Source organism: Cebidichthys violaceus, unplaced genomic scaffold, assembly GCF_023349555.1.
Source record: "Cebidichthys violaceus isolate CVI_PGR_0920_01 unplaced genomic scaffold, fCebVio1.0.p SCAF_108, whole genome shotgun sequence".
Taxonomy (NCBI): Eukaryota; Metazoa; Chordata; class Actinopteri; order Perciformes; family Stichaeidae; genus Cebidichthys; species Cebidichthys violaceus.
Genome location: NW_027176272.1, coordinates 2,431 through 28,613, shown reverse-complemented (window position 1 = coordinate 28,613; position 26,183 = coordinate 2,431). Strand labels below are relative to the sequence as shown.

General features: G+C 41.1%; 2 protein-coding genes across 2 annotated transcripts; both read left to right on the top strand.

Annotated features, from left to right (window-relative positions):
• Nucleotides 1-13,100: 13,100 nt before the first annotated feature.
• Nucleotides 13,101-14,823, top strand: LOC137889126 (doublesex- and mab-3-related transcription factor A1-like). The gene is made up of 2 exons (XM_068732782.1): nucleotides 13,101-13,642; nucleotides 13,891-14,823. Exons 1-2 carry the CDS (start codon nucleotides 13,165-13,167, stop codon nucleotides 14,682-14,684), a joined length of 1,272 nt encoding a protein of 423 aa, XP_068588883.1. The 5' UTR covers nucleotides 13,101-13,164; the 3' UTR covers nucleotides 14,685-14,823.
• An 845-nt stretch (nucleotides 14,824-15,668) lies between these two features.
• LOC137889120 (glucosidase 2 subunit beta-like) lies at nucleotides 15,669-24,952 on the top strand (the record flags this gene model as incomplete). Its single annotated transcript, XM_068732769.1, has 6 exons — nucleotides 15,669-15,862; nucleotides 16,269-16,385; nucleotides 18,120-18,215; nucleotides 20,056-20,113; nucleotides 21,098-21,215; nucleotides 24,823-24,952. Coding segments are annotated over exons 1-6 (601 nt in total), but the record flags the coding sequence as incomplete, so codon positions are not given.
• Nucleotides 24,953-26,183: the final 1,231 nt, after the last annotated feature.

Below are 26,183 nucleotides of genomic sequence, written 5' to 3'. Positions count from 1 at the left end.
ATCTGCGGCCAATCGCAATGAAGCATGATGGAATCGCTGCCGTTGCTAGTGGCGTTGCTCATTTCCTCCAAGATGAAGAGGGAAGGGGAGCTCATTAAGGAGACAAATTAATTTGGATGGTTTGCTAAAACTATCAGAAGCTGCTTTAGATATTCTTTATTTGCTCTGTAGATTAAACTTCTGAGCGCTGAATGGTAGGCCGCCTGCCACAGCAGCTCTCTTCCTTGTTGATTCCCTCCTGGTTGTTATTCCTTGTTTTGGGGACTTTTGTCCACTTTACTTTGCTTTTGTGCACCTGAGAGAGTACTTCACTGTTAGTTTAAATAAAACGCTGGTCATGGGCACTGTATGTTTACTGCTTACCTTGTAAAAAGCGTATCCTGTCTTAAAGCTAGGAACTTTCCTTTTGAGTTGATTTTGTTGGTAACTTAAATTTCATGAAAAATGTATTTCTCATTTATGAATGAGAACAAGAAAAAGCCAACAAGAAAATGAGATAGTCCGCTGTTAAGGCCTGACTTGACAAGTTAACCAGTCACTGATCTCAAAGATAGGGATTGACTGAGACAAAGTGGCTTGATTTGTTGGGAAAAGTGTCAAATTTATCGTCACTATAAATTTTGTTGACAGAATACAAGTGGTGGTGGTTAATGGTCTGTACATTTCTCCAATTTCTCCGTCTGTTGCCTTTTTCCAACATTCAAAGCTTCTTTTCATGGCATAGCTGTAGATCAATGTAAACTACCTTAAACACAACACTAAATATCCTATAATTATTGAATATTTTGATTATGTGAGCAAAAGCGTGAACCCTCAGAAGGATCGATGCGTCCTTGGTTTCAAAGACGGACAAGACAGGACCGACAGCCTGGCTCAGCTCTGGCAGCTCTGGTCCACCCTGCTCCTGATGTATCCCTCCACCTGTTAAATTCCTTCTCCTCCCACCGCTCTTAATGCCCAGCATGACAGACACACAACCGAGCGGGACTCCCGGGGTTTTTAACAATGCGGACCCTCCCTCAGACACAGAGGAAACATTTGGGGATTACAACGCAAGTTTTTCAGAGTCAATCACCTAGAAAATAGAGCCCCTGAATGGATGCCCAGGCCAATATATGGTCACATAGGCACAGAGGGCTGCCGAAAGAGCACAGTCAGGTGGAAGGAATACAGGCATGCTGGGAGTTGAGAGTGTGAATTAAAACTCGCCCACAGACAATAAAAAAAATGTGGAACAAACGTTCTACCGTTTCCGGATCTGCTCACAATTGCTGTCAAACTTGGCACGAGTCAATTGTTGCTTGGATGTGCAGAGGTGAAAGAAAAGAAAAGAAAAAAAAGAGTTAGTGAGTGATTTGCCTGTTATTATTCTCATCGTCCAGGGGGCATAATAATTTACTGCAGAAAAGGACGAGATTTACACAGATCCACACACACTCCTAATGCTGATGAGTCTACTTGCGCAATTATTCACACAAAGTTCTCGCTGCCATCATTATTCTCCCGTCTGTGAATTATTCATGAGATTGGGATCTCTTGAGCATGTGTCGCCTGCAAATTCAAAATTGCATTTTCACATTTGTACCCTTACTGCCAAGCTTACTGACATTGCACATATTGAGATGGATGGCAATTACTGTTCATCGGTGTTCAGCAGAATTTATTCAGAAGATGATTGAGGGCGCCGTGGATGTGAAAGCTTAAAGCGCAATGCTTCTAAATGAAATTGAACTATGCAGAATATCTAAAATGTGGCTGCAGAACAGTCACAGTAACCTCTAATCATTGAATGTAATGCTTAAGTACATGTGGATTCTATTCTCATTCTATTAGATTAAAGATAAGCATTGCTTTATTCTTGTTGTCTCTCTACTGACACTCCTACACTACTTAAACTGGGGAATGTGCTGCGTTCTGACTCACACTTCACTGCAGCTCATTTAATAAACATTCATGTGCGTGGCAAAATCTGATTATGCGAGGCAGTTTACCCCTAAACCTTTGGAATTCCACAACAAGATCGTGAACATGACATCCTCACTTTCATATCCAACACATATCGGTGTTTCTGTGCCAATAATCCATATACCAAATTAACAAGATGCACCAAAAACAACTTTCATTTAAAGTTCTCAACATTCTGGCTCTCTGTCTAAACAGAGATTGATAAACTTGTCATCTTAGCATTAAAAATGGTCATGGATTACTTACTGTATTGTATGCTGTCTACATTTTGTTATACTGAAATGTAATTGCAATCTTTTTCCAACCATTTTAATATTCAGACACCACCCTAAGATGATTTACTTTATTGTTCTGTGCGCCTGTCTTTAAACACAGGACTCTACACTATAAAGGCACGTTTAATAGGATGTAATATATTTATATTCATGCACATATTGTTAGTTGATTGACTAGTTGAATGACTTTTTGAATTCTCTTGGGAGCGCCGTTCACTCAAAGTACCACAGAAAAGGTTCTTGTTTAAAGCATTTCACACCTTATTAACCTAAGCTTGTTCCTTGTAGTTTCACTTGGATCAAAGAGTGATCATATTGCACATAGTCAGGTAAATCCACCTGTGGACAGAGAACAAAAGCTCCACTGTTGTCCCCTTATTCTTAGCAACACATTTCACGCAGGAACACATTAGCCTGTTTTGCAGGTGTCAAAATCAAGCAGAATATATATATATATACTATATACTATGTATGTATATATATATATATATATATATATATATATATATATATATATATATATATATATATATATATATATATATATATATATATATATATGTACACATGCACACACTCATTTTAATTCCTTGCAAACTGAAGGCTGCATATAAAGTCGCTCACGTCGTATGAGGTGAAAGTTTGTTGAACACTCATGAAAGGTATCACTGTATGGAAAAGAAACAAAAAAAGAAACTGTAGCGCTTAACAGCAATGTGCTATTACCTGAAAATTCACCTGCGTTTTTCTCAGTAGGAACCCTCTACATAGAGGTTTTTTTCCCCCCCTGACAAAATCATGCTTTGATGTCTTTCCCTGTTGTGTTCGGCTTTTGTGGCGGGTGAACAGCCCATCTTTATTCCGTGCTAGCAGGGCAGCAGGTCTTCAGAAGCCTTTCGAACCACTATGTTCATGGTTTAAAGCTTTCATCTCATTTGCTGGTCGAGGAAGTATCATGCTGTTGTGGAGTGGCGTGTTGTTTTGTTGTAAGGGGCAGCCTCAGCTTGCCTCCCTCATCGGGGGGTCTAAGCACCCTGCTTGGTATAGGAAACCAGACCGGCCTTAATAAGACAAAGTCCAGCCATTGATTTGACAAAATAGTATTTGGAATTAGATGTTGCAGCACAAGCAAATCACAGCTGGGGTAAAAACAATTCTCCCATCGGGGGGGCGGTCATCCCTTAGGGGACCCTTGTAGCCCCCTGCCTCCCCTGAGAGGATCAAAGCCATGTCTTAAAAGAAAGGGACACACATTTGTCAAATTTCAGGATGAAAACTAAAACGTCCTATTCACAGGGAATAGAGGAAACATGCATCAGCTTATTAGCTTAACGGGCTAAAGGCTAATTACAATAATTCTACCCAGTGGTATTAGATAAATTGATATTTTATAATTCAAACTACACAACAGATGACAAAAGTGCGAGAATATGTAGTAAGACCAAAAAGAAACCTAATTCAAGGTCCCCTTACAGATTTTTTTTCAGAGCATTCAACCATTTCTCACAATCTTCCTCGGCAGATCTTAGACAGAATTTTTCTTTTTCTTTTATCTTTCATCTTTTTTAAAATCAAATCAGAGTAAACTCCATCCACTGATGAAGACAATGAAGCTCTGCATTAAGAGCTATAAGTAAAGCTTGTGTTCAGCTTTGTTCTTTTCCATTACGTCAAAGGATGTATGTTGACATCCAGCTTTCTTTAATTTAATAAATTCCCATCTACGCTCACCCTCAGCTATTCATAGAAAAAGCTACCTAAAAGGTGATGAACCGAGGCCTGCCACTAAAAGAAAACACTTGTAAAGAAACAAAAAATAAAAAGCCACTACGAAGTTAATCAGCTGTCAAAGGGCTCATTATTATAGGAGAGGAACAGGCCTGACGACAATCAGACAAAAGCAACGCAGCAGAGGCACTTTAGTTTCAATGAGCCACTCTGCTGGTGCTGTGGTGACATCAGAGGTCCTCTAAGCTGTCCTTTGTATACCGTCCTCGTACGCCTCGTCTCTGGGGCCGTCCCCCTTGTTCTCACCAGCAGGTTGTTTTCTCGTCCTCTCATTAAGCCCTGATCCCAAAATTAGAAGCCCTCCAAACACCACATCTGACCGTGCTGTGACCCTGTGTCGGTCGTGTTGAGGAAAAGACATGGGCATGTTTTGGTGACAAGGTATATGCAACCTTGTTCTCCTAGAACATGGTTTATATAGCCTGCCAGTAAATCGCTCGTCAAATACAGGATACTTTGAGGAAACGTAATTGTTACATTGATTATTGTCTGTTATGTTCGTGAACTGCGTAGGTAGGAGGTTTGGTTCTGTGCCCCGCCTGTCGTTAGATTTAGGTTAATTAATCATTTAGGTTGAATCGAGGGATAGTTTGCACTTTTGGTTAAATATTGAAAAAGTAAACAACATTTTTACATATTCAAACCAGACTATGCTCTTTGCCTAAATTATACTTAATTAAGTGCTTTAAATTGCAACCATTACCATTAAAGCATTAGTCATGCCAAGCGGACAATTTAGTGAAAACAGTTTGAATATATTGTCAGTCAATGTTTTTGCAGTATAAACATTTTCTCACCATGCTGATACAAAAAAATGTCTTTGCAGTGTTACACTTCTCTCAAAACACATAATTATTTATGGAGTTGAACTAAGTCAAATAAATACACTAAATAAAAATGATAACGAGAAATACATGGTTTACTATCAAAACATTACAGTATTTGCAGATGACGCTTTCTTGTATGTCATTGCTAAGATTTGTGAGCAAAAGAGGCGGAACGCATTGGCCGAAAATGCAATCTGGGAACACATCAGCTATTGTCTGACGACAACTGCTGATTGTTACCTTGCTACTTGTGAAACAATCGGACTGTAAACAATGAATGACACATGGAGGAGGAAGTTGGCCCAGATACCCGCTAGCGTCACCGAAACCCGCCAAATGTTGGCCATTGCCTCCAGAGGCTAAATCGTCACTCAGCAACATACTGGCAAAAAGGGGAATCATGTGCCAGCATAAATATAGTTGTAACTTGCTTGTTTTTTTGTAAAACAAAACCCTGATATGTAGCACAGACTTGTTTGAAAGGAAACACTGGTGACTGTTAAATGCCTCGGGGCTTAATCCTTTCTGACACTGAAGATTCTTACCAACCTCGTGCCAACAGTGATTACTCATTTGAATTTTGAAAGCACTAATGCCTTGAAAGATTTACACCGACTAACACAGGTATCATATTAAATGTACTTAGTTTGACGAAGCAATCTTGGATCGACTTCATATACATTATGTCCCGATAAAAGTGCAAATGATCAAAGCTTTCTGAAGTTTGTAAACAGTTTTATAACTTCAAATGAGGGGGACTAACTTTCTCACACTCTCTAAAGCTTCATGAAGACGATAAGCCGTGTTTTGCGATTCAAGGCGTCATGATCAGATAAATCTCCTGAAGTCTGTGAACTTAAGGTTGCAGTTCTTAGAATCTAAAGCCCGCATTGATGTTGGGACTCCAGTTGTACAATTATACAACATCCAAACTGATAAAAGATAACATTTATCTCGGGTTTTGTAGATGTGAGTACGATCTTCAAAAAGTTCCCCAAAGATCCACAGCGTCCCCCATTTGTAAATGTTTTTGAAAATGGTGCTTTGTTCACACCTGTGGTCAGCACTTTATTTTGTATTTTTCCTCTATCTGAGTATAATCTGCATGCAGCCAGCATTCTCCAGTCTATAGTTCTGAATAGACTGTAGTGTGTATTGTTATCTGTTTCTCTGTCTCTGTACCTGACTGACTGTGGTTCCGCAGTAGCTTTGAACCTTAACCAGGTGTCGGTCCATGTAGATGCATGTTGCTGTGGTTTGTTTCCAACATTGCTAAATGTGAAGGTGAGCAATCTTACTTGAAATCCAGAGTTCCACCTTTACTGAACGCCATGCCATGAACAGTAATGCAAAGTTAGATCCAGTTTGAAAAACACAAATGATAATGAACAGTTTGAAGAGTTTTAAAGGTATGTGTATGAATCAGTTGCAAGTTTGGCCATCATTTTTCACATTTATCAATAAATTAATGAAAGTGTTCCTTTCCCCGACAGACAATGTCTGCCACTTTCTTTTGACAAATCAGTCAAGAAATGTCAAGAACCAAAATTATTTAGAAGGTCTAAATCCTGCTTTAGAGCCTTCCATACTGCCAGGAATATCATTTATATAAGGAAATAGTGAATCACCCATTTTGTTTTGTGGCTTTTAAAGCTCAAAAGTATTGAGTCTTGATTTCTACCTGTTCAATCTCCGAGGAGTGAAATGTTGTAAGTAAAGTGACTATGAGCAATTTCTTTGCTCTTTTAAAACAAATAAACGAATAAAAAGCCACGGTGTAGGGAAATGTTTGCAGTTAAACCCCTTATTGGAGCAACTTGGAAGTGCTGATCGAGCTGACAGCGTTTACCTGAGGGGGAATGGGAGGGTACGCTGTCGCTCAGGACGACAGTATCAGCTGTAACCGCTGAGCAGTGCAGAGCGGCGGCCGTGAGCCAGCCAGTGGGTCAAGCTCCTGTGCTGCTACATTAATGCTCTGAATTTAGATTATTGCTCTTTGAAAATGTTTCATTTAAAGGGTAGAATATGAAAATAAAGTCAACTGTTGGTCGCTGTTGTGAAAAATCCAATCTAGAGTTGCTCCATTGACAGTGTAGTGAGGAATCAATTGGTGGACTATACTACATTTTTATTTCCTTTTTTATTCAGTGTCATATTCTACCTCTTGCTGAAATCTCTAGGCTCACATTATGCTTTTAGATAAATGTCATGTTAATTTTCAAAAAGAAAACTGTCCAAAAAAACAGCAATTAAAAGTCTTTTTTAGGTGATGTTAACAATAAAGAGGATATATTTGAAGTTAAGATATTTCTTTTCAAGTTGGCATATTATAAATTCAATATCTTGTTTGTTTAATCAAATAAAAAAGTGTTACATTTTGCCAGCATATATTCTTTTCCACGCCTCCATTTGACTGACTGACGAGTAATCTGTGCTGTGGGAATAATGGTACAGTATTGCACAACAAATAAATAATATGAGATAAAAAATATTTAAGTTATTGTGATCCTTCAGTTGAACTGTAACAGATTTATCTCGTCTCAGTGGTTTCCTTTTCCAGGTATGCTGGGGGCAAGGACCGCAGGACAGGCTTAGTCGGTATTTCAAGATCTGCGCTAAAACAAATAAAGCGAATAAAGTTTAGTTCTGCTGCCTCCTGGAAAGTTATTCCACAAATGATTAACGTTGTGTACATGAATGTTAAATGTTTGCCATTGGATTCAAACCAGTACAACATATTTTTAATAAAGCACATACACAGGAACAGTTACACATATTCTAACCAAAGCACCATGCAACACAAACTTCTTTAAGCTTCCACTTCTCTGATGGTTTCATATTTCCTCTAATCTCTGTAGCAACTCACATCTGATCTGTTTGCAGATGCCAGTTGCTACCAGAGACACTGTTTAACAATTTCCAAGCTGTTATTGTCTGTAACTGAAAGCCTAGAATATTTTCCCATAACACTCTGGCAGAGATGTACAGCACTGATGTCTCTTCCTGTGCTCTTCGTTCATCTGATAGCACGCTACTCACCTCCTTCTTAATGCTTCACCTGCACCTTTCCTTGTTTGCCGTTTTCTTCTCAGCGGTCTCCTGCCCTTTTAATACGCTTGTTGCAATCTGGACATGTTAAAGATTGTTTCGCTGTGACCTGGTGTTGCAAAAGTGAATCGCTATAACAACACATTTTTACATTTTAAGGTTGCAGGTAAAGTATTCCTTCTAAAAGCTGCTATAATCATTATAATTCTATTAACAATTAATCAAATTACCTGAAATGTGAAAGGGGTTGCTCACAGTGATGAACCCGCAGAGAACAATCACCCAATTATGCAGACACAGACAGAGTTAGCAGCTAGCTGGTAAACATAGTGGAGTATTTAACAGCTAAAGAGACAGATATTCGTTTCAGGAGTTGGTGGAGACCAAAACAGAGGAACCAGAGTGAATAATGATCTTAAAATTCATTATAATGTTACTCTGCTTCAGCTGGATGTGTGATAAACTAACACGTTTGCCATAACAACTGCATGAGGTGTAGATAAATATTGTTTGAATTTATTTATTGCTGCCAATCTCTAATTTTTTAAGGAGCTAACATTAGTATTAGTGAGCTCAGAGGGTTTTGACAGCCTCTTCATCTGCTCTTTAAGACACCTGAAGAACCTCAGAGCAGGAGGAAATCTTTTCACCAAACAGAAATTAACCAGAATCCTTCGCCAATAAGATGTCGACAGGCCCCTTCACACGAGACCCTGTAAACAACGCTTTGGAGGTCCAATTGTTTGCTTATTTGTATATGAGAATGAGGAGAGCCAGATCCTCCCGTATTCATTGGTGGCTTCAAGCCAAAATCTGAAATAATTAATGTCTATTTTTTAAACCTACGTCAATGTACAAAATAATCATACAATAACTCCCGGTGTAAAGTGCATATATTCATATTTGCAAAGTACCAACAGAGAGTTCTTTCCCACGTTGTGTCCATCATTAACACATTCATTTCCTTGTCAACGTCTGTCAAGTGGCACAAGAAACTTGATTCTTTCAATCCTTCACACAAGGTTGTGCTCATCTGCCACTCAGTTATGCATTGTTAAGCTGCGAAGATGTCCTTGCAAGTGTATCGTTAAATAAAGACGCGTCTCTGACAGGAAACAAACAGAGAGCGTTGCCAGAGTAAGCGCAGTACGAGGAACTCTCGGGGTTAAATCTCAACCTGTTTAGACAGTGAAGGTTGCATTCATTGGCACCTGACCAGAACCTTTCAAGGAACTAATGTTCCCTACCCCCCCCCCCCCCCCCCCCCCCCCTTTACACACACACACACACACACACACACACACACACACACACACACGTAATTAGCACTTAAAGCACGTAAAAGTGAACCTGCATCTCCTTATAGATGCACCATGTTGATGCAGATGTAATATGCATGATTAGAACCGGTACACATGGGTGCACTCACATCCCACCCACACCCACACATACACATCCATGCTCATGAGCAGTCTTTGGGCTCACCATTGTTCCCCGGCACTGAGGCATTGCCGGGCTAAGTGAGGGGCCCTGATGGATACCTACCAGACTCAGACCACCAATAAAGGTGGGAGGGGAGGAGAAAGAGAGTAAATGCAGGAATATTGAATATAGGAGAGAAGGAGATGGCAGGAGACAGATAGGCAAGGAATAGGAGGAAAATCTATTGTACCATGCATTCAAATGCACAGGTGTGTGTATGAGTGCAGTATGGATGCTTCTCTTCTTCTCTGCATGGGTTGTAATAACAATAATACGTCCGTTATCTTTAGAGAATATTTTTTTCTATCTAAAAGAACAACAGAGAAATGAAAAGTAAAATGTTAAGTAAAGTAAGCAATACCCCAATGAGAAGATACTCCATTCCAAGTAAAAGCCCTGTATTAAAAAGTTGAATTAAAGCTGCTTTAATAAAAAAAAAAAAACATCATGTGACCAAACGATGATTTGTGAGTGTCGTCACTGTGTGTCACTGTGAGATATTTATGGATTATTTCCCAGTGTTTGATTCTAAGGTTTCGGACATACTAAAAAATCTCACATTCTGTGTAAGCAAATTTCCCCGACATGACCATACTTTCACTCAGCTCTTCAAGGCATTTTAGCATCTTTTAAAACAAAAGGCAAGTTGCAGCTTCTGTGTTGTTTCGTTTTAATACAACAAAGTGTGAATGACAAAGACTTGCGCTCTATAAAGAGAAATTCAAGCGATTGAATCTGCTGATAACTGATCAAATCGATGGCTATCATTGGCGGCCATTCACCCAGTGGAGTGGAGGCTACTGTGTGGCACTTAAATGACAAGGGTGTGAAGTGACGGGTGAGAAAGTAAACACACAAGGGTCAAGACCCTTCACCTGCTGAAAGAGAGGGGGAATTTGTTGTAACTCGAGTGCCGTGTTGTCAGCAACAATGCCGCCGTCTTGAAACTTAAGGCGCTGAACTGTTTCCATGTCAAAGTCGGTTCACATGAAGAGTTGTTCTTTCTGTGATTCAGAGTTGGCAACAATAACACGATCTGATCTTCAGCCTTTGTGACTTTCAGATGCAGGGTGCTGACCTCGCACACAAATTTGGATTAAGAACGTGACAATTTGTGACTTGAAATCTGAATGTGCATGTCTTTAAAGTACACTGTAAAAGATGTAAGTCCAGATGCAATGATTTACTGTTTAATGATGGGCTTCTGCTCCTCTGCCCTCCCTCCTTACCTCTCCACCTCCCTCCCTCCCTCCTCCTTTCCATCTCTCTGACAGTGGGAGACATAATCAGGTTTTGTGAGATTCGTGAGTAGATTAGCAGCCACCTTGCTTCAGATAAGACGCTGTACTGATAAAGCCCTGTCCTAGGAGGCACGTTGCTGTGATGAAACACCGTATCTGACATGAGCAGATCTGTTAAGAACACAATTAGGACACTGTCTGGCCATTTCTACTCTAACTGCACCTATCCCTGCGAATCCCTTCGTTCTGTGCAGGGTGTGAGGTTGGAAAAATTGGGACGAGAACGTTGACCAAACCGTGGAACTGGACGTAAGGTTTTCTATACAGCAGAGATAACTGCAGTGTATAGTTGTTCTGTGTATTAGATTATGATCAAAGACACAGATTAATTGAGAAATGACCTTGTCTCGAGGTGAGACTGATCTGGTTTGACGGCACTTTAAACAACCATCCTGGCTCGGCCTTATAGTAATCCTATGATCCAGAGACAAACAGAAGAGGCGGTAAATGAGTAAATATAACACTACAGCTTTTATCCGTAATCCAATTTATAGAGGCTTTTCCGAAACCGCTGTTTTTGTCCCATTTTCCTCCTCGGGGTAATTATAAATAAGACGGAAACGGAGCCTTTCCAAAAGCTCAATATATATACACATTCAAACAGGCTTGTTAACGGCACGCTGCTTCCAGCCACCCTTCCTGCAAGAAAAAGCTGGAACCGGTCCATGTAAACCGCCTAAGTGGTGTGCATGAAAAGCCAGGTGAGAGCAGCTTAACGTACCTGGATAAACTTGCCAGCCACAAATCCAAACCTTAACTTCAACTTCACAGTGGATGAAATGATAAAAAAAAGCTGCATGTGCGTCCACACACTGGCCTTTATTTATGTTTTTAAGCATTCTGTGTTGATGGATGCATTTCAAATCATCATGTCCTGCACAGCTGTAGTGAGTCTGCACCAACCCCTATCCATCCGGGCAGAACATCTTTCTGCAAATAGCAGACTCGCTTCTCAAAACCTCTTTATTATCTGGATGATTTTGTTACGACAAATTCCTGTACACACGTACGGTTTTTTGTGTGGTTTTTTTTTTTTTTTTTGCACAGTATGTGTTTGCTCTTTGCATATGCACACATGCATGGTTGTAATGGGGCAGCTGGGCAGGTATGCTGCTGATAAGATCCGTCACCTGAGGACAGATGGATGTGAGGAAGAGGAAGAATTTTTTTTTACTATATCTGTCATTGCTACGTTTTGCTCTCAAAAGCAGCAAATGTCTTTTATCAAGTCGAAACACTTACCAGCCTGTGTATTTGACAAGCAGTAATATTAATGGCTAATAATAGCTACGCCTGCATCAAATCATTGTGTAGTATACTGTAAGCAATTTTCCTGGCCTCTGCTGTAGCAGACCTTCCTCAGAGATGCCCTTCAGGGAATCATTATCTCGGTAAAACGCCACAAGGGGGTTGAGTGCTTCCATCCACTGCCTCTTTAACCCGCATCCATTATTCAGAGGGAGTCTAGTGGAGTCAGAACTACAGGGGAGACCAAGAGGAGCCACTGATGTCTCACTCTTACATCTACGGATGATAAGGAGACGTCTAATAGTTCCCATTTTGGTGTGACGTCTCAGTCGAGCTGCACACATTTGCAGGGAATAGGAAATAAGAAAAGAAAGAATAAAAGAATCGAGGAAGGCAGCGTGCAAATGCACGACTAACGGTGTTTCCCTTGGTGACTGCCACTGTGTTTGTGTCATTACGCTCAAGTTGTTTCCCGTGCACTAACGGTAAGGCAATCTGCTGCGTGCAACTGGATCCTCTTTGAATGGAGAGATATGAATGCAACATGTGACAAGGTGTGATTAGTGATCCACCGATCTTGCCGGGTGTTTGTTGACAGATGGGTCTTTTGTCAGGGTAATCTGGAGAACAGAATAACCAGGTAGATAATTACCTGTTGCCTTTGTGTCCATCAGGGCCATTGTTGTGTTAAAAACATCCTAACAGTGAATATTCATTGCTCAGCAGGGTGACCAAAGTGGCTAATTGTATCCAGCTGACCTGAGGCAACATATTTATATTTCTGTTTACCCACCCAAATTGACAAAGTAACACGTTTGTTTTTTTTTACTGCTGTGCTCATTAAACATAATTAACTCTTAAAGCAACGGAAACTTAAAAAAAAAAATCAATATAATGTCCCGCAGATCACATTTTCTAAAAGTGCAAATACAGATTGCACAAAGTTGGCCTGCATGTGGGCTCGGTTGCATCAGATTAGTCCACTTTTCATCCGGGATGCAAATACATATGATAGGGTGGGCTGTTAAGAGGCTGGAGCGGAAAGGGGTGTGACGAGGGTGTTGTGTTACATGTCAAACCACCTGGAGAGAGGACACTTAAGGCGTGTTGTTTCAGGGTGCCAGCGGCAGTAGAGAGACGCACCAGTCACTCAGAGAAGGCCGCATCGCTAGTGGTTGAGTACACTTGTATTGGACTTTTAATACGTTTGTGTTTGCAACCTCTCGGGCGATGGACAACAGAATCACGCCGCTCGGCCTGACCGGGCACACCGCCGGTCCTCTCGGGGGCTTGCACGTGCCCCCTTCCCTCCTGCGTCCTCCGCCTCTCTTCCTCCGCGCGTGCAATCCCGCTCTGGAGAGGGGATACCCGCGCACCCCGAAGTGCGCCCGGTGCAGGAACCACGGCGTGGTGTCCGCGCTGAAGGGCCACAAGCGCTTCTGCCGCTGGAGAGACTGCGTGTGCGCAAAGTGCACCCTGATTGCGGAGAGGCAGCGGGTGATGGCCGCGCAGGTTGCGCTGAGGAGGCAGCAGGCTCAGGAGGAGAGCGAGGCCCGCGAGCTTCGGCTCGTGTACCACGGCGCGGGGATGGTCGGGGAAACAGGGATCCCTCAGGCGTCACCCGGAGGCCCCGGGGTGCCAGCAGCCACCGGCAACACCCCGACAGCTTCCGGTTTTGATGTTTTTGGAGCAGAGAGCCAAAAAGATGGTACATTTGAAATAACAATGATTACTTTGGAGATTGTTTAACCCTTTTATGTATAAATAGAAAATAGTCCCATAATTAAATTCACAGTTAGATGTTAGTTTGTTTGTGTTTCATTCAAGTAACCCCAAAGTACGACAGCATACGAGGGAAAATTTACTTTTAAATACTGAATTGTTTCACGCATTTACTCATACTAAATCTTGCGCATCATGTTTCAAACCATGTGTTTTCTTTTGTCCACATTTCAGATGACAAACTGAGCAAGTACAGCTTTTATAACAGTTTCCTGGGCCAACCCCTCTTTGCACCCCACACCGCGCGGCTGCCCTCTCCAATAGACAAGAAAGATCTGTCTCCAAACCAGGACAACACCACTTCATTCAGTGAAGACAGGGCAAGTCCGTCCCCGGTGTTCGATCAGCGCTCGGACCACATAGAGAGCCCGGAAAGGTCGCTTTCCTCCTCGGATCCGGAGTCAGGCAGCGAGTCGGAGAAGCCCAAGGACTACCGGAGCCCGAACCGGGACCCCACTGACATAATGGCCAAGATCTTCCCACATCAGAAACGGGACACCCTGGAGTCTATGGTGAGAACGTGCAAAGGCGACATTGTCAGATCCATCGAGCTGGTGCTGAGCTCCAGAGAGAACAAAATTGACTCCGATAGCGTGTCTCTGTCTAATCACCCAAACGCACTCCTCAGGCATTCAGTCGGCCTGCCCGGAGCGCTCGGTGGCCTGGGGAGCAAGTCTGCCTTCTCTCCGCTCCACATGCCACCGCCGGCCGCCGGGGAAAACAGTCTGTACGGGCTTAACCCCCGCCTCGGGGTCAGCCCCTTACGGCTGGCCTATTCCTCTGCAAACGGTGGCGTGGCAGGTTTTATGTCACCATACGTGACATCTGGACTGATGCCAGTGTTTCCACTACGTCCACCCTTGGACTCCTATTCCTTCCCCGGCATGATCAGAGACCTCTCTTACCTTCAGAGCAAGGAGTCACTGTGTAGTGCAGGTCTTTACACACGACTTAACAGTGAAAAATGACAAATGAGAATTTAAAGAAAAGAAGTTGTTCGTTATGATAATTTCATTTTGGCTTTCAGATTTACCTCTAAATCCTCTTTTAAGTGCCTCAAACCTTAAAGTGCTGATTGAAATCACTGCATTACTTTCCAGACTTGTTTGTTACAGTGTAAATGTTGTAAATATTGTTTATTATTAATAAAACTACCAAACGGTTCTCTTGTTTTATATGTGTTTGTGATTTTGTGCCAGTTACATCAAGATGGCATCTATCTATCTATATGTATGTAATAGATGGAATACCCTGACTACCTGCTGTGCTTGTTGTGGTTAGAAGTGCATTTGGTCACAATATTTATCACGCTACCCAAAATGCACTTCTTACAAACCAGAAAACGTGAAAGGTGTTCATTACAAATAAATTCAACTAGCCTACAAAGTTCATAAAGTCTTTCCATTGAATACTTTGATAATGTATACAATGAATAAGATAAGAATAAGAATGTGAACAAATGCATTTTTGAGGAGGAAAGCTCATGATTGGTCAACGGAATCCCACGTTGCTAGAACAGAAAACCAATAGAACAGCTCAGAAGTCAAGAGATAGCTTCAACAAATACAACATGTTGTAAGTTTCTATGAGGTTATCATCGCCGTAGATGACTGGGACACTTAAATAGAGTAGAGCCATCGTTGGTGTTAGTTATAAACACCTGCTTGTCCTTCTAGTACCAGTCGAAATGTTTACTAAGAGTACAAGTTGCCTAGAAGTATTAAAAGGAGATCCTGACTATTGTGTTCGTTACATGTACAGTCAATTAACCAGTCAAGCTTGAACATTGCCCGTCTTTTCATTTAAAAAAATGTCGGTAGTCTAAATTATTAACGTCAACAAATGCATTTTTGAGGGAGAAAACCATTTTCATTCATGATTGGTCAATAGAATCGCACATGGCTAGGATACAAACCAATAGGAAGGCTCAGAACCGGCACGTGACCGCATGTTTCAGGAAGTCAGGACACGATCAGTTTAAATGTTGTATGTATGAGTTTGAAACACAGTTAGGCGGGTTATTGTAAGGCAGGAGTGAGGCTGTTTATAATTGTGCCACCTGACATGCGCTTCCACGTTATTATCGCCGCTGTTTTTTGGTGTGGTTTCGTAGACTCGCGGAAAATAAGAGGAATATCTTCGTCCTGTAAGTTCACTGTCCCCTTCAAGCTAGCTAAAGGCTAATTAGCTATCACATTGTTTGTCAGTTACACTGTATAGTGCAACTTGCTGTGACTTTGGCAACTCTTTAGCTTCAACACATACATGTTGCAAGTTGCTGTGATGTTGTCATCGCTGCAGACCGCTTGTAACGTATGTACACAGCGTTTAAAGTTTTGTTCTGGGTGGCATCCATAAAACCAGACCTATCTTTTTATTTAATAGTTCCAGCAGCATTTCTTTAAATACTCAAGAATCCAGCTTTTATCCTGAAATGAATGCTGTAGATGCAAAATGTTATTCGAAGTCTCCTCCTTTGTTTGATTACGTTTCTAGCTGCAGTTGAAGGTCATCTACATGCATCCTTCAGTAATGTTTTCATCCTCTAACAGACAAGCGGTTCTACAGGGAGAGGAAGTCCTTTCTGTGCATTGATGGGTCCAAGATCATTCCCTTTGAGCAGGTGAACGACGACTACTGTGACTGTGAAGATGGCTCTGATGAACCAGGTAAAAAGTGAACGTGTGGGCGAGTGGGTGTCTGTTTACCGAGGTTAGCAAACAGTGTTCCTATGCACTGTTAATAATTACTTCAGTGCAAACTGAATTTCTCTTTGTGGATAAATAATATTTGATCTGACTTTTCAGATATGTTAACTTATCAATAGTTTTGAGAATGCAAGCTTTTCAGTTAAATATACATCCAGTTTGCTGTTTCTTTGTGATACAGTTCACCAAGTTCCCCGTGTGTCTTTTGGTTTCACTAATCTCGGGATGGGCTGTACTTTCTATCAAATAAACTCACACTTTTACATTTTCAAACGGACCATATGCTGTTCAGACTATATTATAAACAGACATTTGTTTTACGCCCACATGAGACTATGACATGAGGAAATAAATCAATTTTATTTAGGTAACAGGTCAACTGGTTCCCTCTCCCTCATGTTCACGAAACACCATTTTCATATTAATCAACACATTACTGATTTAGGGTTCTCTTTCTGAATATCACCATGTTAATCTCTTGTTCCTTTGGGAACCAGAAGCCATCTAAACTGCTGATGAGGTTGAATAATGAGGATTTGTGGCTACGGTTAAAGAATATTATCATGTTATTAATATATATCATTAAGTGATCTTCTTAAGGGGTCATTAAAGGAGCTAAACTCAAAATGTATACAGCAGCAAACAGTTATTTGTAAATGATATAATGGAGTAATGGCTGCCTGAGCAGAGAATGAAGTCTAACTCCCTCTGTGTGTTGTAATCAAAGCTTCTGTGTACTTTGTGTATTCGGTCGGTCAGAGCTAAGAGTGTTTACCTGAGGGGGACCTGAAGGTTGGGTGCTGTGCTTCCATTACAACGCTGTCTGTTGGGAGGGCAATATCAACTTTAACCCCCGTATGAGTGCATTGCATAGCGGCGTCTGTGAGCTAACCAGTGGGGCACGCTCCCGTGCACTAACATGCACTAAAAGCAAAGTAAAACAAGGAGAACAACACACACACAGAGGGAGAGCGACTTCATTCTCTGCTCAGGTAGACATTACTCCAGCATATATGTACACAGAAAATGGTTGTTTGCTCTTTAATCATCGTTTTTGCTAAATGAAACGAGTCTGTTGACTGTAGTGTACACGTTCTGCTGTTATGCTGTCCCATACTGCTGGGGTAAATCCAAACCTTAATATTGTTATGCAACATAAATACAAGCTTCCTAATGAGCTTCTTTACTCATTGCAGACGGGGGCAGAAAAAGCAAGAATTGACTGAATTAATATTATCATATTGGCAGCTGATACAGTCCAGTGCACTGGAAACAGAAAAATTATAGAGGTAGTAATTTCCCTGACCTCAAGTTATGTATCCAATTTCCATGTTTGGTATGATTAGGTATTCACTAAGGACTGTATATCAGACATGGTTGATTCCTAAGGTCAGCTCACTTTCACAACAACATATTTTTCAAGCTGGTACAAACCGCTTTGAACTTCACACTGCTGCCACTCCTGAACATGGGTTCATTTCCTACGCTTAAACAGGTGGAAATCAGGCTGTTAAAAATAAGAAATAAATCCAAAAAACAATGTGGCAGAATCATCTGTACAGGTGCCTGTTGAAAAGGGACTATATGTTTCTCTTATCAGCCCACATGCATGTATTAGACATAGCTTTGATTAGATTAATTTGTTTCTGCTAGTTAGCTTGTTACATAGTGCTGACCTCTCCTGACTCCATGTAGGCACCTCCGCCTGTCCTCGAGGCCGATTCTACTGCACCAATCTGGGGTTCCGCCCACACTACATCCCGTCATCACGAGTCAACGATGGCATCTGTGGTATGTCTTTTTATATTGCATTATATTGGATGAAATAATACTCTCCTGAGAGGTTACATTAATACACTACAGAAGCTGAAGTGAAGCAATGGATTAACAGCCTTTTTCAAGGACAACAAGGCCAGCGCTACTAGTGATGAACAGATTCATTCTTATTTGTTCAAAATAGCTGGTGAAAAGGTTTGAAGCCGAATTTGCTCTAAAATCTTGCAACTCGTTGATTTTATTTATTTAATTTTTTTTATTCAAACTAAGTTCATGTCCCCTTTTTTATTGGATAATAAGTTGATCTGTTTGCTTTTACACCTTTTTGTGTGTTTTTGCAAACATAGACAAGAATTCACATGATGTCAAGAAGTTGACCTGTTGCTGTACAAACTGTCATTCCTTCTGTAGTTCAAACTAATTCAAGACGCACTAAACCAAACATGGCTCTCTAACACACACACACACACACACACACACACACACACACACACACACACACACACACACACACACACACACTCTCCATTCTTTCTTGTAAAATCTGCCACTCTCTGTTTTTAATCCGATTTGTTTTCCTTCTCATCCACTTTTGTTCTCCCGTAGCTCTCCACTTTGGATACAATCAATACATTTCATTGTTGACATCTCCTATCTGTGACCAGCTGCATTAAACAGCATGCAACCATTGCTGGTAAAAAAAAAAAAAAAAAAATGAAGGAAATGAAAAAGCCTCCTCCTTCCTCTCCTCCCTTCTTTATTCTTCTCCCATCCGTCTTCTCATACCTTCCCTTGAGTGGAGCCACTTAATAGCAAACGCAACATCGCTTTTTCGCTTCTGCTGGCTGTCGAGATATTTTCACTGGCTTCCCTTTCTGTGCTGTAAAGCCCTCGTTCCACCGGTCACCAATGGCGTTCAGGATAATTGAGAAATATCCCACTCTACCCACTCTCTGGAGTGAAACATCTGAGCAAAAGGCAGATCTGAGCACTTAGGAAACACCATGCAGCTGATCTTTGTAAGTGGTTGATCTCAAGAGAGACTCTGATCCAGACTGATGTATCATGCAGGCACACAGATCTCATTTTCATTGCGGCTAAGAAGTGATTAAAGCTTTAAAGAGAAGTTTTTTTGCCACTCATGTCTGGCGGTTAGATGGAAGGCTACAGCAACCAGTCGGTTAGCTTAGCACAAATACTGAAAACAGCTAGCCTGGCTCTTGTTTTTACTCAGTTTTTGTGCAGATTAAACAAACAATATTGAACATGTTAATGAGGCTAGCAGGCAGATTGGACAAAGCTAGGCTAGCTAGCTGTCCAGTCTTTATGCTAACCGAAGCTAAGTGGGAGTGTGACTCGTGGTGGCTTCAGGATCATCGTACAGACATAACTATTTTAAAAAAAAGAAGCTTTCTTGAATCTGATGATGATTTTTTTGATTAGTCATTTTATCTAGGAATCAGACAATCCTGAAAATGGCCATTACAATGTCTCACAGCGGCATCTTCAAAATGTATTACTGAAGTGACTCATTTTCTGTCCATTTGACAAATCAACTAATGGATTCAGCTCTCTGATTACACCATATCTTGTTTTTGAATATTTTTTTCTTAAATCACTTCATGTTCATTAATATATGATGTGCTCTATGTTGGAAAGCAATTGCTTGTACTCAAATTCTTCACTTTTTAGGGGCCAAGGAGTGATATCAAGCTAAAAAAAGTAGCTGAAAATGTTCTTTTCATAGTTGCTGACTGTTGTTTTTTTTAATTTTTCTTCTGCTTGCTGATATATTGAATGCTCTTCTATTCTCTTGTATGTGCGTTGGATCGGTTTCTCCTGTGTCTCGTGCCAGATTGCTGCGATGCTTCAGATGAATACAACAGCCACGCTCACTGCCAGAACACTTGCTGGTCAGTTGAATCAAAACTGAGATTCAATATTTATAATACAACACATGCAGAGTTTGACTCAAAATATAGCGGCCCACACATTGCTAAAGAACAAAAAAAAAAAAAAAATTATACCGGCCCGTTCTATTTGGGCAAATGTATCAAAGGATGCAGATCATCTTGAATCCTAGCTGTCTTTAAGATAAAGGTATTTATCGTAGTATTAGTGTGACAGACAGTGATGCGCTGTGCCACCAGGGGGCATGGTGTCACTATGGTTTAAAGTCTTGATGCAGTTCAGCCCTGCTCTCATAATGTATATGCATCACAATATTGTTTTGAACGGGTTGATCCTTGATAGAGACAGATCTGACTCCCTGCCTCTTTTCACACTGTAAATTGTGCTCCCAACAACTCTGTCCTGCGGTGTTTTTCATGCCGATAATTCAGCTTCTATAAGACATAAACTGCACAGATGGTCGGTCTGTGAATAAATAAACCTATAAGAATGCGGGCCCTTCTTCTCTGAGACGCACAGAGTGACCGTACTATGATGCTGAAATCTTGCCCGCTGTGTAAATGTAACGTCTAATACGGTAACCCACTTCTTTTGTTGACAGCACTTTTGTTATTTCATTCAAAATCACATAGGAGCAGAGTATACCTCATTATGTTTTCACAAGGTCCACACTCGTATTGTTTGTTCTTCAAAAACAATTTGGTTCAGCCACAGAGCTTCAGCCTCCCCCCCCGCCATCTTATTTACTTTTTTATTTTCCCATTTGGATTCCCGTTGCATTGTGGGCCCTTTTTTTTTTTTGTTGTAAAAATTGGATTGCGCCATCTCAATGACCATAGCAGGGGTGGCTGATGTTTTCACCGTAATGAGACCGTGCATCCTCTCTCTCTCTCTCTCTCTCTCTCTCTCTCTCTCTCTCTCTCTCTCTCTCTCTCTCTCTCTCTCTCTCTCTCTCTCTCTCTCTCTCTCTCTCTCTCTCTCCTCAGGAATCTGGGACAGAGAGAGAGAGCGTACGTGGAGGGCCAGATGAGGACCTTGGACGAGGGTTTGCAACTCAAGCAGCAACTGATTGAGGAGGGAGTGCTGCTCTGGAGAGAGAAACAGGTACACCGAAATCTGCTGAAGTAACTGCTACGACATGGCTTGTAGTAGTAGTAAGAGAGGATGGTCATCTGGGGTTTTTCCTAAAAAGCTTTATCCTGTTCCTGTCGTGAGAAAACAAGTGACTTTCGCTTGTGCCTTTTTCTCACTGCTTTTCACTTGACCTGCACAGATTATACACATGGTTCATCTAGTGGTCTATATATATATATATAGTCTATGGCGGCCTATATATTTTAACTTAATCCCTAGATCAGTAGCAAACAGGTGACCCTACATTGTTGAGAAACAGCATCACCCGAAAAAAGGTTTCAATACACAAAATGCTAGAAATACTCCAGCAAAATTGTTGTGTGTGTGATCAATAATACTTAGCAGACGCTGCTGAAGTCGTCTGCTGTGCACTTTCCAACACCAACCTCAGCCTGCTGTGCAGTTAGTTTTTTGCCGTGTCATCGTGATGAGTTCACTGTTTTCTAGCTCTAAAATCTTAAAAAAATAATATATATATATATATATATATATATATATATATATATATATATATATATATATAACTGCAAGCAAACTCCCTTGCGTGACTGTTTTTAGTTGTGTGTCCTGATGAGTGTCCTCCCATTTTAGTACAACAAGCATATCAGTGTATGATTGTATTCAAAATGTGTCACCTCCTGTCCAAACAATTCTAAGTTTCTAGTCATTTATAAAGCATAAAACTCATATTCTCCAGCTGCCAACAACTTTTACTTGCTAGCTATGCTTCATTTGCCTCTCATCTGAAACGGTAAGGAGTCAATGGTTTGGGGTTACATCAGCACAAGTATCTGAGTGATCAAGCCACTTTTTGAATCAACATGCTGCTTTTTTTTTAAATAGAGCTTCAAGAAACTACTTCACAGTTTCAGCTGCTCTCCATTTGCTTGTTGAACAAGCACTAGGCCAAATTAGAAACCGGAGCCCCGGAGTTCAGTGCAAATTAAATGGGTAAATTTGGCAGCTGAGGATCTCTTTTAGATGTTTTTAGATATATTTATTGGTTCAGTTCATTACTTAATGCATTATCTTAATTTGAGAAATTGTCAGTCTAGCTCACCTAGATGTATGTTGCACTTATAAAGATATCTTTCCTTTTTTTTTTTTTTTTTTTTTTAAGTGCTCAAGTAATGGAAAACCAGCATACCAACATGTAGTTATTGCCATTTAGAAAAAGAGTCTGAAGGAACTAATTCACAGTTCTTTGACGTTCTCATGGCTGTCCTCATTCCTGCTATATTTTCTTTTGATTATGTGAAAACTTACTTCATCTCAAGGTATTCCGAAGCACTTCACAGCACCGCTTGTGTGGAAAAACGTGTTTAAACATATATTGCTTGTGATGTACAGTTAAAAAGATAGCACTTGTTCGACTCAAAAGATTTTGAAGGACACTTGTCCACACACACACACACACACACACACACACACACACACACACACACACACACACACACACACACACACACACACACACACACACACGCATGTCTGATTTGCCACTGAAGGTCTCTGAGTGTGTATCCTGCGCTCACCCTCCTCTTTTTTTTTTTTTTTGTTTTGTTCTATGTTCTATTCTGTGGCCGCTGATTGGCAGATCGAGGCTGCAGTGTCACCCAGCCCTCCTGGCCCAGCAGCACAATGTGATCCTCTTCTCTCAGTGCGTCTTTGTTGATATGGCTGGGTCACCTCGGGGGTCCTCGTCTCGGAAGCCTTACACAACGACTCAAAAGTGAACCCTGCCTGCGGTTCAAGGGTTAAATAAGAAACAGGATGCTAGAAAACTTTTCAATACAATTTAGAAGCCTTTTTTTTTTACAATGAGAGCTGAATGTAGCGCGTCAGCATTGCAGGCCTTAGAACCAACTGCTGCTGTTAATCAAATACTAATAGGTATTCAATAAAATCTACTTTTAGGAGGTTCCGCATTATCTTTCTGCCCACTCGTTAATTGTACATTTTAGATCAGGGAATGATGTCCAGGGTTTACTAGTCGTCAATCCTTTTAAAACAGAGTTTTTTTTTTCTTTCCCTAACGCAGCTTTGTCTGAATTGTTAGGGTTTTAGAGGAACACATGCTTTTTCTGTCCAAACTGTAACACAGCTAGCAGCAGAGTTAACACAGCGGTTGACACCCATTGATCTTTTAAAACAAAAAAAATATTTTCACTCATCCCAATTGAAATATTCAGATTTAATGTGTGACTAACCAAATATTCGTCCTAATAGAGTTTTGATTTTCTAATGCAGTTCATTGAGTTGTGGAAACGCAAATACTTTTGTTGTTCTGTAAAGTATTTTAACACTGTGGAGGAACAATTTACATGCGATGGGTTTTATTCCCAAGTATGTTTTCGTCAGCTCAAAATGGAGCCCATAAATCACTGCAGCACACTGAAGGTGGCAAAGCAAGCAGCGTGGCCTAGAAAGGTAGTCAACCCTGTCCGAACCAAGCAGAATCCATCACTGCATTATGAGAGTCTCTGAGGAGGGATGGGTCGGCTGTATTCACACGCACACACACGCACACACACACACACACACACACACACACACACACGCGTGCAAACAAGGAGCTGCTGTTCTTTCATATTAATTGGTCCATTACAGAGAGTAATGATAGGTTATGCCTGGTTGTCAAAAGCTGTCATATTTGGTGTGACGGCAACGCCCCCTGACGCAAGTGATTTAAATAGTCCGTTGTCAGGCCTGACCGCTGTCATACACGTTTTGGTAAACACATGGGCTGGTTGTGGTCTGGAGGTAGATATGCTGATACCTAAAGAAAGAGGAGGAGGTAAGAACAGACAGATCTTAATAACCTGTCAACTCAGGCACAGCTATAACAACTTTTGGGGCTATAAGTCAACTATCCTGTTGTCAACTTGTGTTGTTTCTCTGTTGATTGTTAATCTTATGTTTCCCTTTAGTGATTATATAGTCACGACTGTGTAGCAAATACAACTGGTTAGATTAGCAAGGTTCTTGTATACGGTGAGATACTTCAGTCTGGACTGACAGACATGCCGGGAGCTGAGAATGCACCAAAATGATCTCCGTTACACCAAACTGGAAAACAGTAGTGCTACAATATGCTAAATTACAACGCAGGCGTTAATGCTCAATTCTCTTTCTTCGTTAGGTTTTAATGTTAATATCGAACACCAGACTCTCCTGAAGTGATTAATATCCAACAAAGACAAGACAACTAGCATGGAAATAGATATCATTTTACAGTATTTATATGTTCTTTGATTGGTATCATTTGTATGGTTACATGCAGTGGATGATTGCTGCAATTTACAAAAAAAGGAATCCAAGATTTAGATTACTGAGAGTGGTGGGAAAGGGACATAAGTGGTTTGATTGAAACAGAATGACAAGAATTTTAACAATGGCTTTTTTTTTTTTTTTTTTTTTGGAAAAAATTTTGCGTAGTTATTTATCCGGAAAAATCTCAGAAAAAGAATTTTGATTGTGCCTCTTACTTGTACAGTGAAAAGCGACCTGCTGTGCTAGAACTGAGTATTCTGAAAGTGATGCTGATGTTGTTTGTCTCTCTGTTGTCTCTCTTCAGGCCCAGCTCAGAGAGCTTCAGCAGGTGGCCGAGGACCTACAGATCAAATTAGAGGAACACCGAAGGAAGAAGCACGAGGCCGACCGACTCAAAGAGCAAACATTAAAGGCACTGGAAGCAGGGGACAGCGGTAAGTGTCTCGCCACCTTTAACCTGCCATGATTTGGTTTGAGTCCATTCAAAGCAATTTGCTCAATCCACAGAATTGCTCCAGTTTGTAGATCATAGGTCATTGTTGCGGCTACCACGGGGCAGCTTCCGTTTTATTTCAGCGCAGCGTTGCGTTGAACAAAAGTAAATTGCCCTCAGCTCCTCCGGCCAGATAGTCAGGATGACAAATGGTAAAACATCAGAAACAGCTGGAAGGGTTAAATACAGATGCCTGTGCCATTGAAATAAATGGACTAGGAAAGGAATGCTGAGCAACAGCATATTGCAGTCCCACAGCGCTGCTTTTACATCCCTCAAACCTTCAGAGAGTAGTTGCTTATGACTCACAGGAAAATTCCCTTATCGCTCCAAGCACTAGCTGGCTCTGCATTTTAGTGACGCTCACACTTGCGTATGTGAATGCACAGAAAGTTGGATAGGAAATGGGCTCAATCATTTTTTTATTTATTTTTTTTGCACTGAAGTCCATAAGGATTTTGAGTCATCACCTATATGTGCGTGTGTGTTGGAAAGCAGGAGATGGAGATCTTTTTAAAAATCTTTTCTCTTTAACACACATTCTGCTGGTTGAATGTTAATATTCCATTCTCATGTTCTTCTCTGATGCCATGAAATGCTGGCAATCGATTGTCTGTCTGGTGTCAAACTGTCCCTCAAGTTCAACTTTTGATTGCAATAAAGGTCATTTGACTTTGCCGGTTCCTCTGAGCATACGTCCATCATGCTTCCCGCTGTGCCAGCTGACCTTTGCTGGACGTCACGGCCCCCCCCCCCCCCCCCCCCCCCCCCATGTTTCTGTGCCTGTCATTCCTTACTTCCATTACTGCTCATCTTCAGGGCGTAACAACCATCAATCAGTTTTCTTGTCCGTGGTCGCGAGTCTCGTCCATATCGGCTATCCATTGAGGCTTTTATTACGCAGTTCTAGTGTGTGTGTGTGTGTGTGTGTGTGTGTGTGTGTGTGTGTGTGTGTGTGTGTGTGTGTGTGTGTGTGTGTATGTGGTGGCTTTTCGGTGCTAAAGTTGAAGGAAAGTTCCAGTGACTTAAAGGCTATTTATTTAGCATTTTCTTTCCTGCCTGCAACCTATGAAGTCTCATGTTGATTAATAGTTGAATTCTAGTGAATAAGCACCATTAATCTGCCAACGGGAAAACTCAGCAAAAGCTTTTATGGCTCCCCGACTCGCCTA

Excerpts from the sequence above, each read along its gene's own strand:
- LOC137889126 (XM_068732782.1), top strand. The coding sequence starts at position 13,165 with ATGGACAACAGAATCACGCCGCTCGGCCTGACCGGGCACACCGCCGGT. Across the intron at positions 13,643-13,890 it reads AGCAGAGAGCCAAAAAGATG|ATGACAAACTGAGCAAGTAC; the intron begins GTACATTTGAAA and ends TCCACATTTCAG.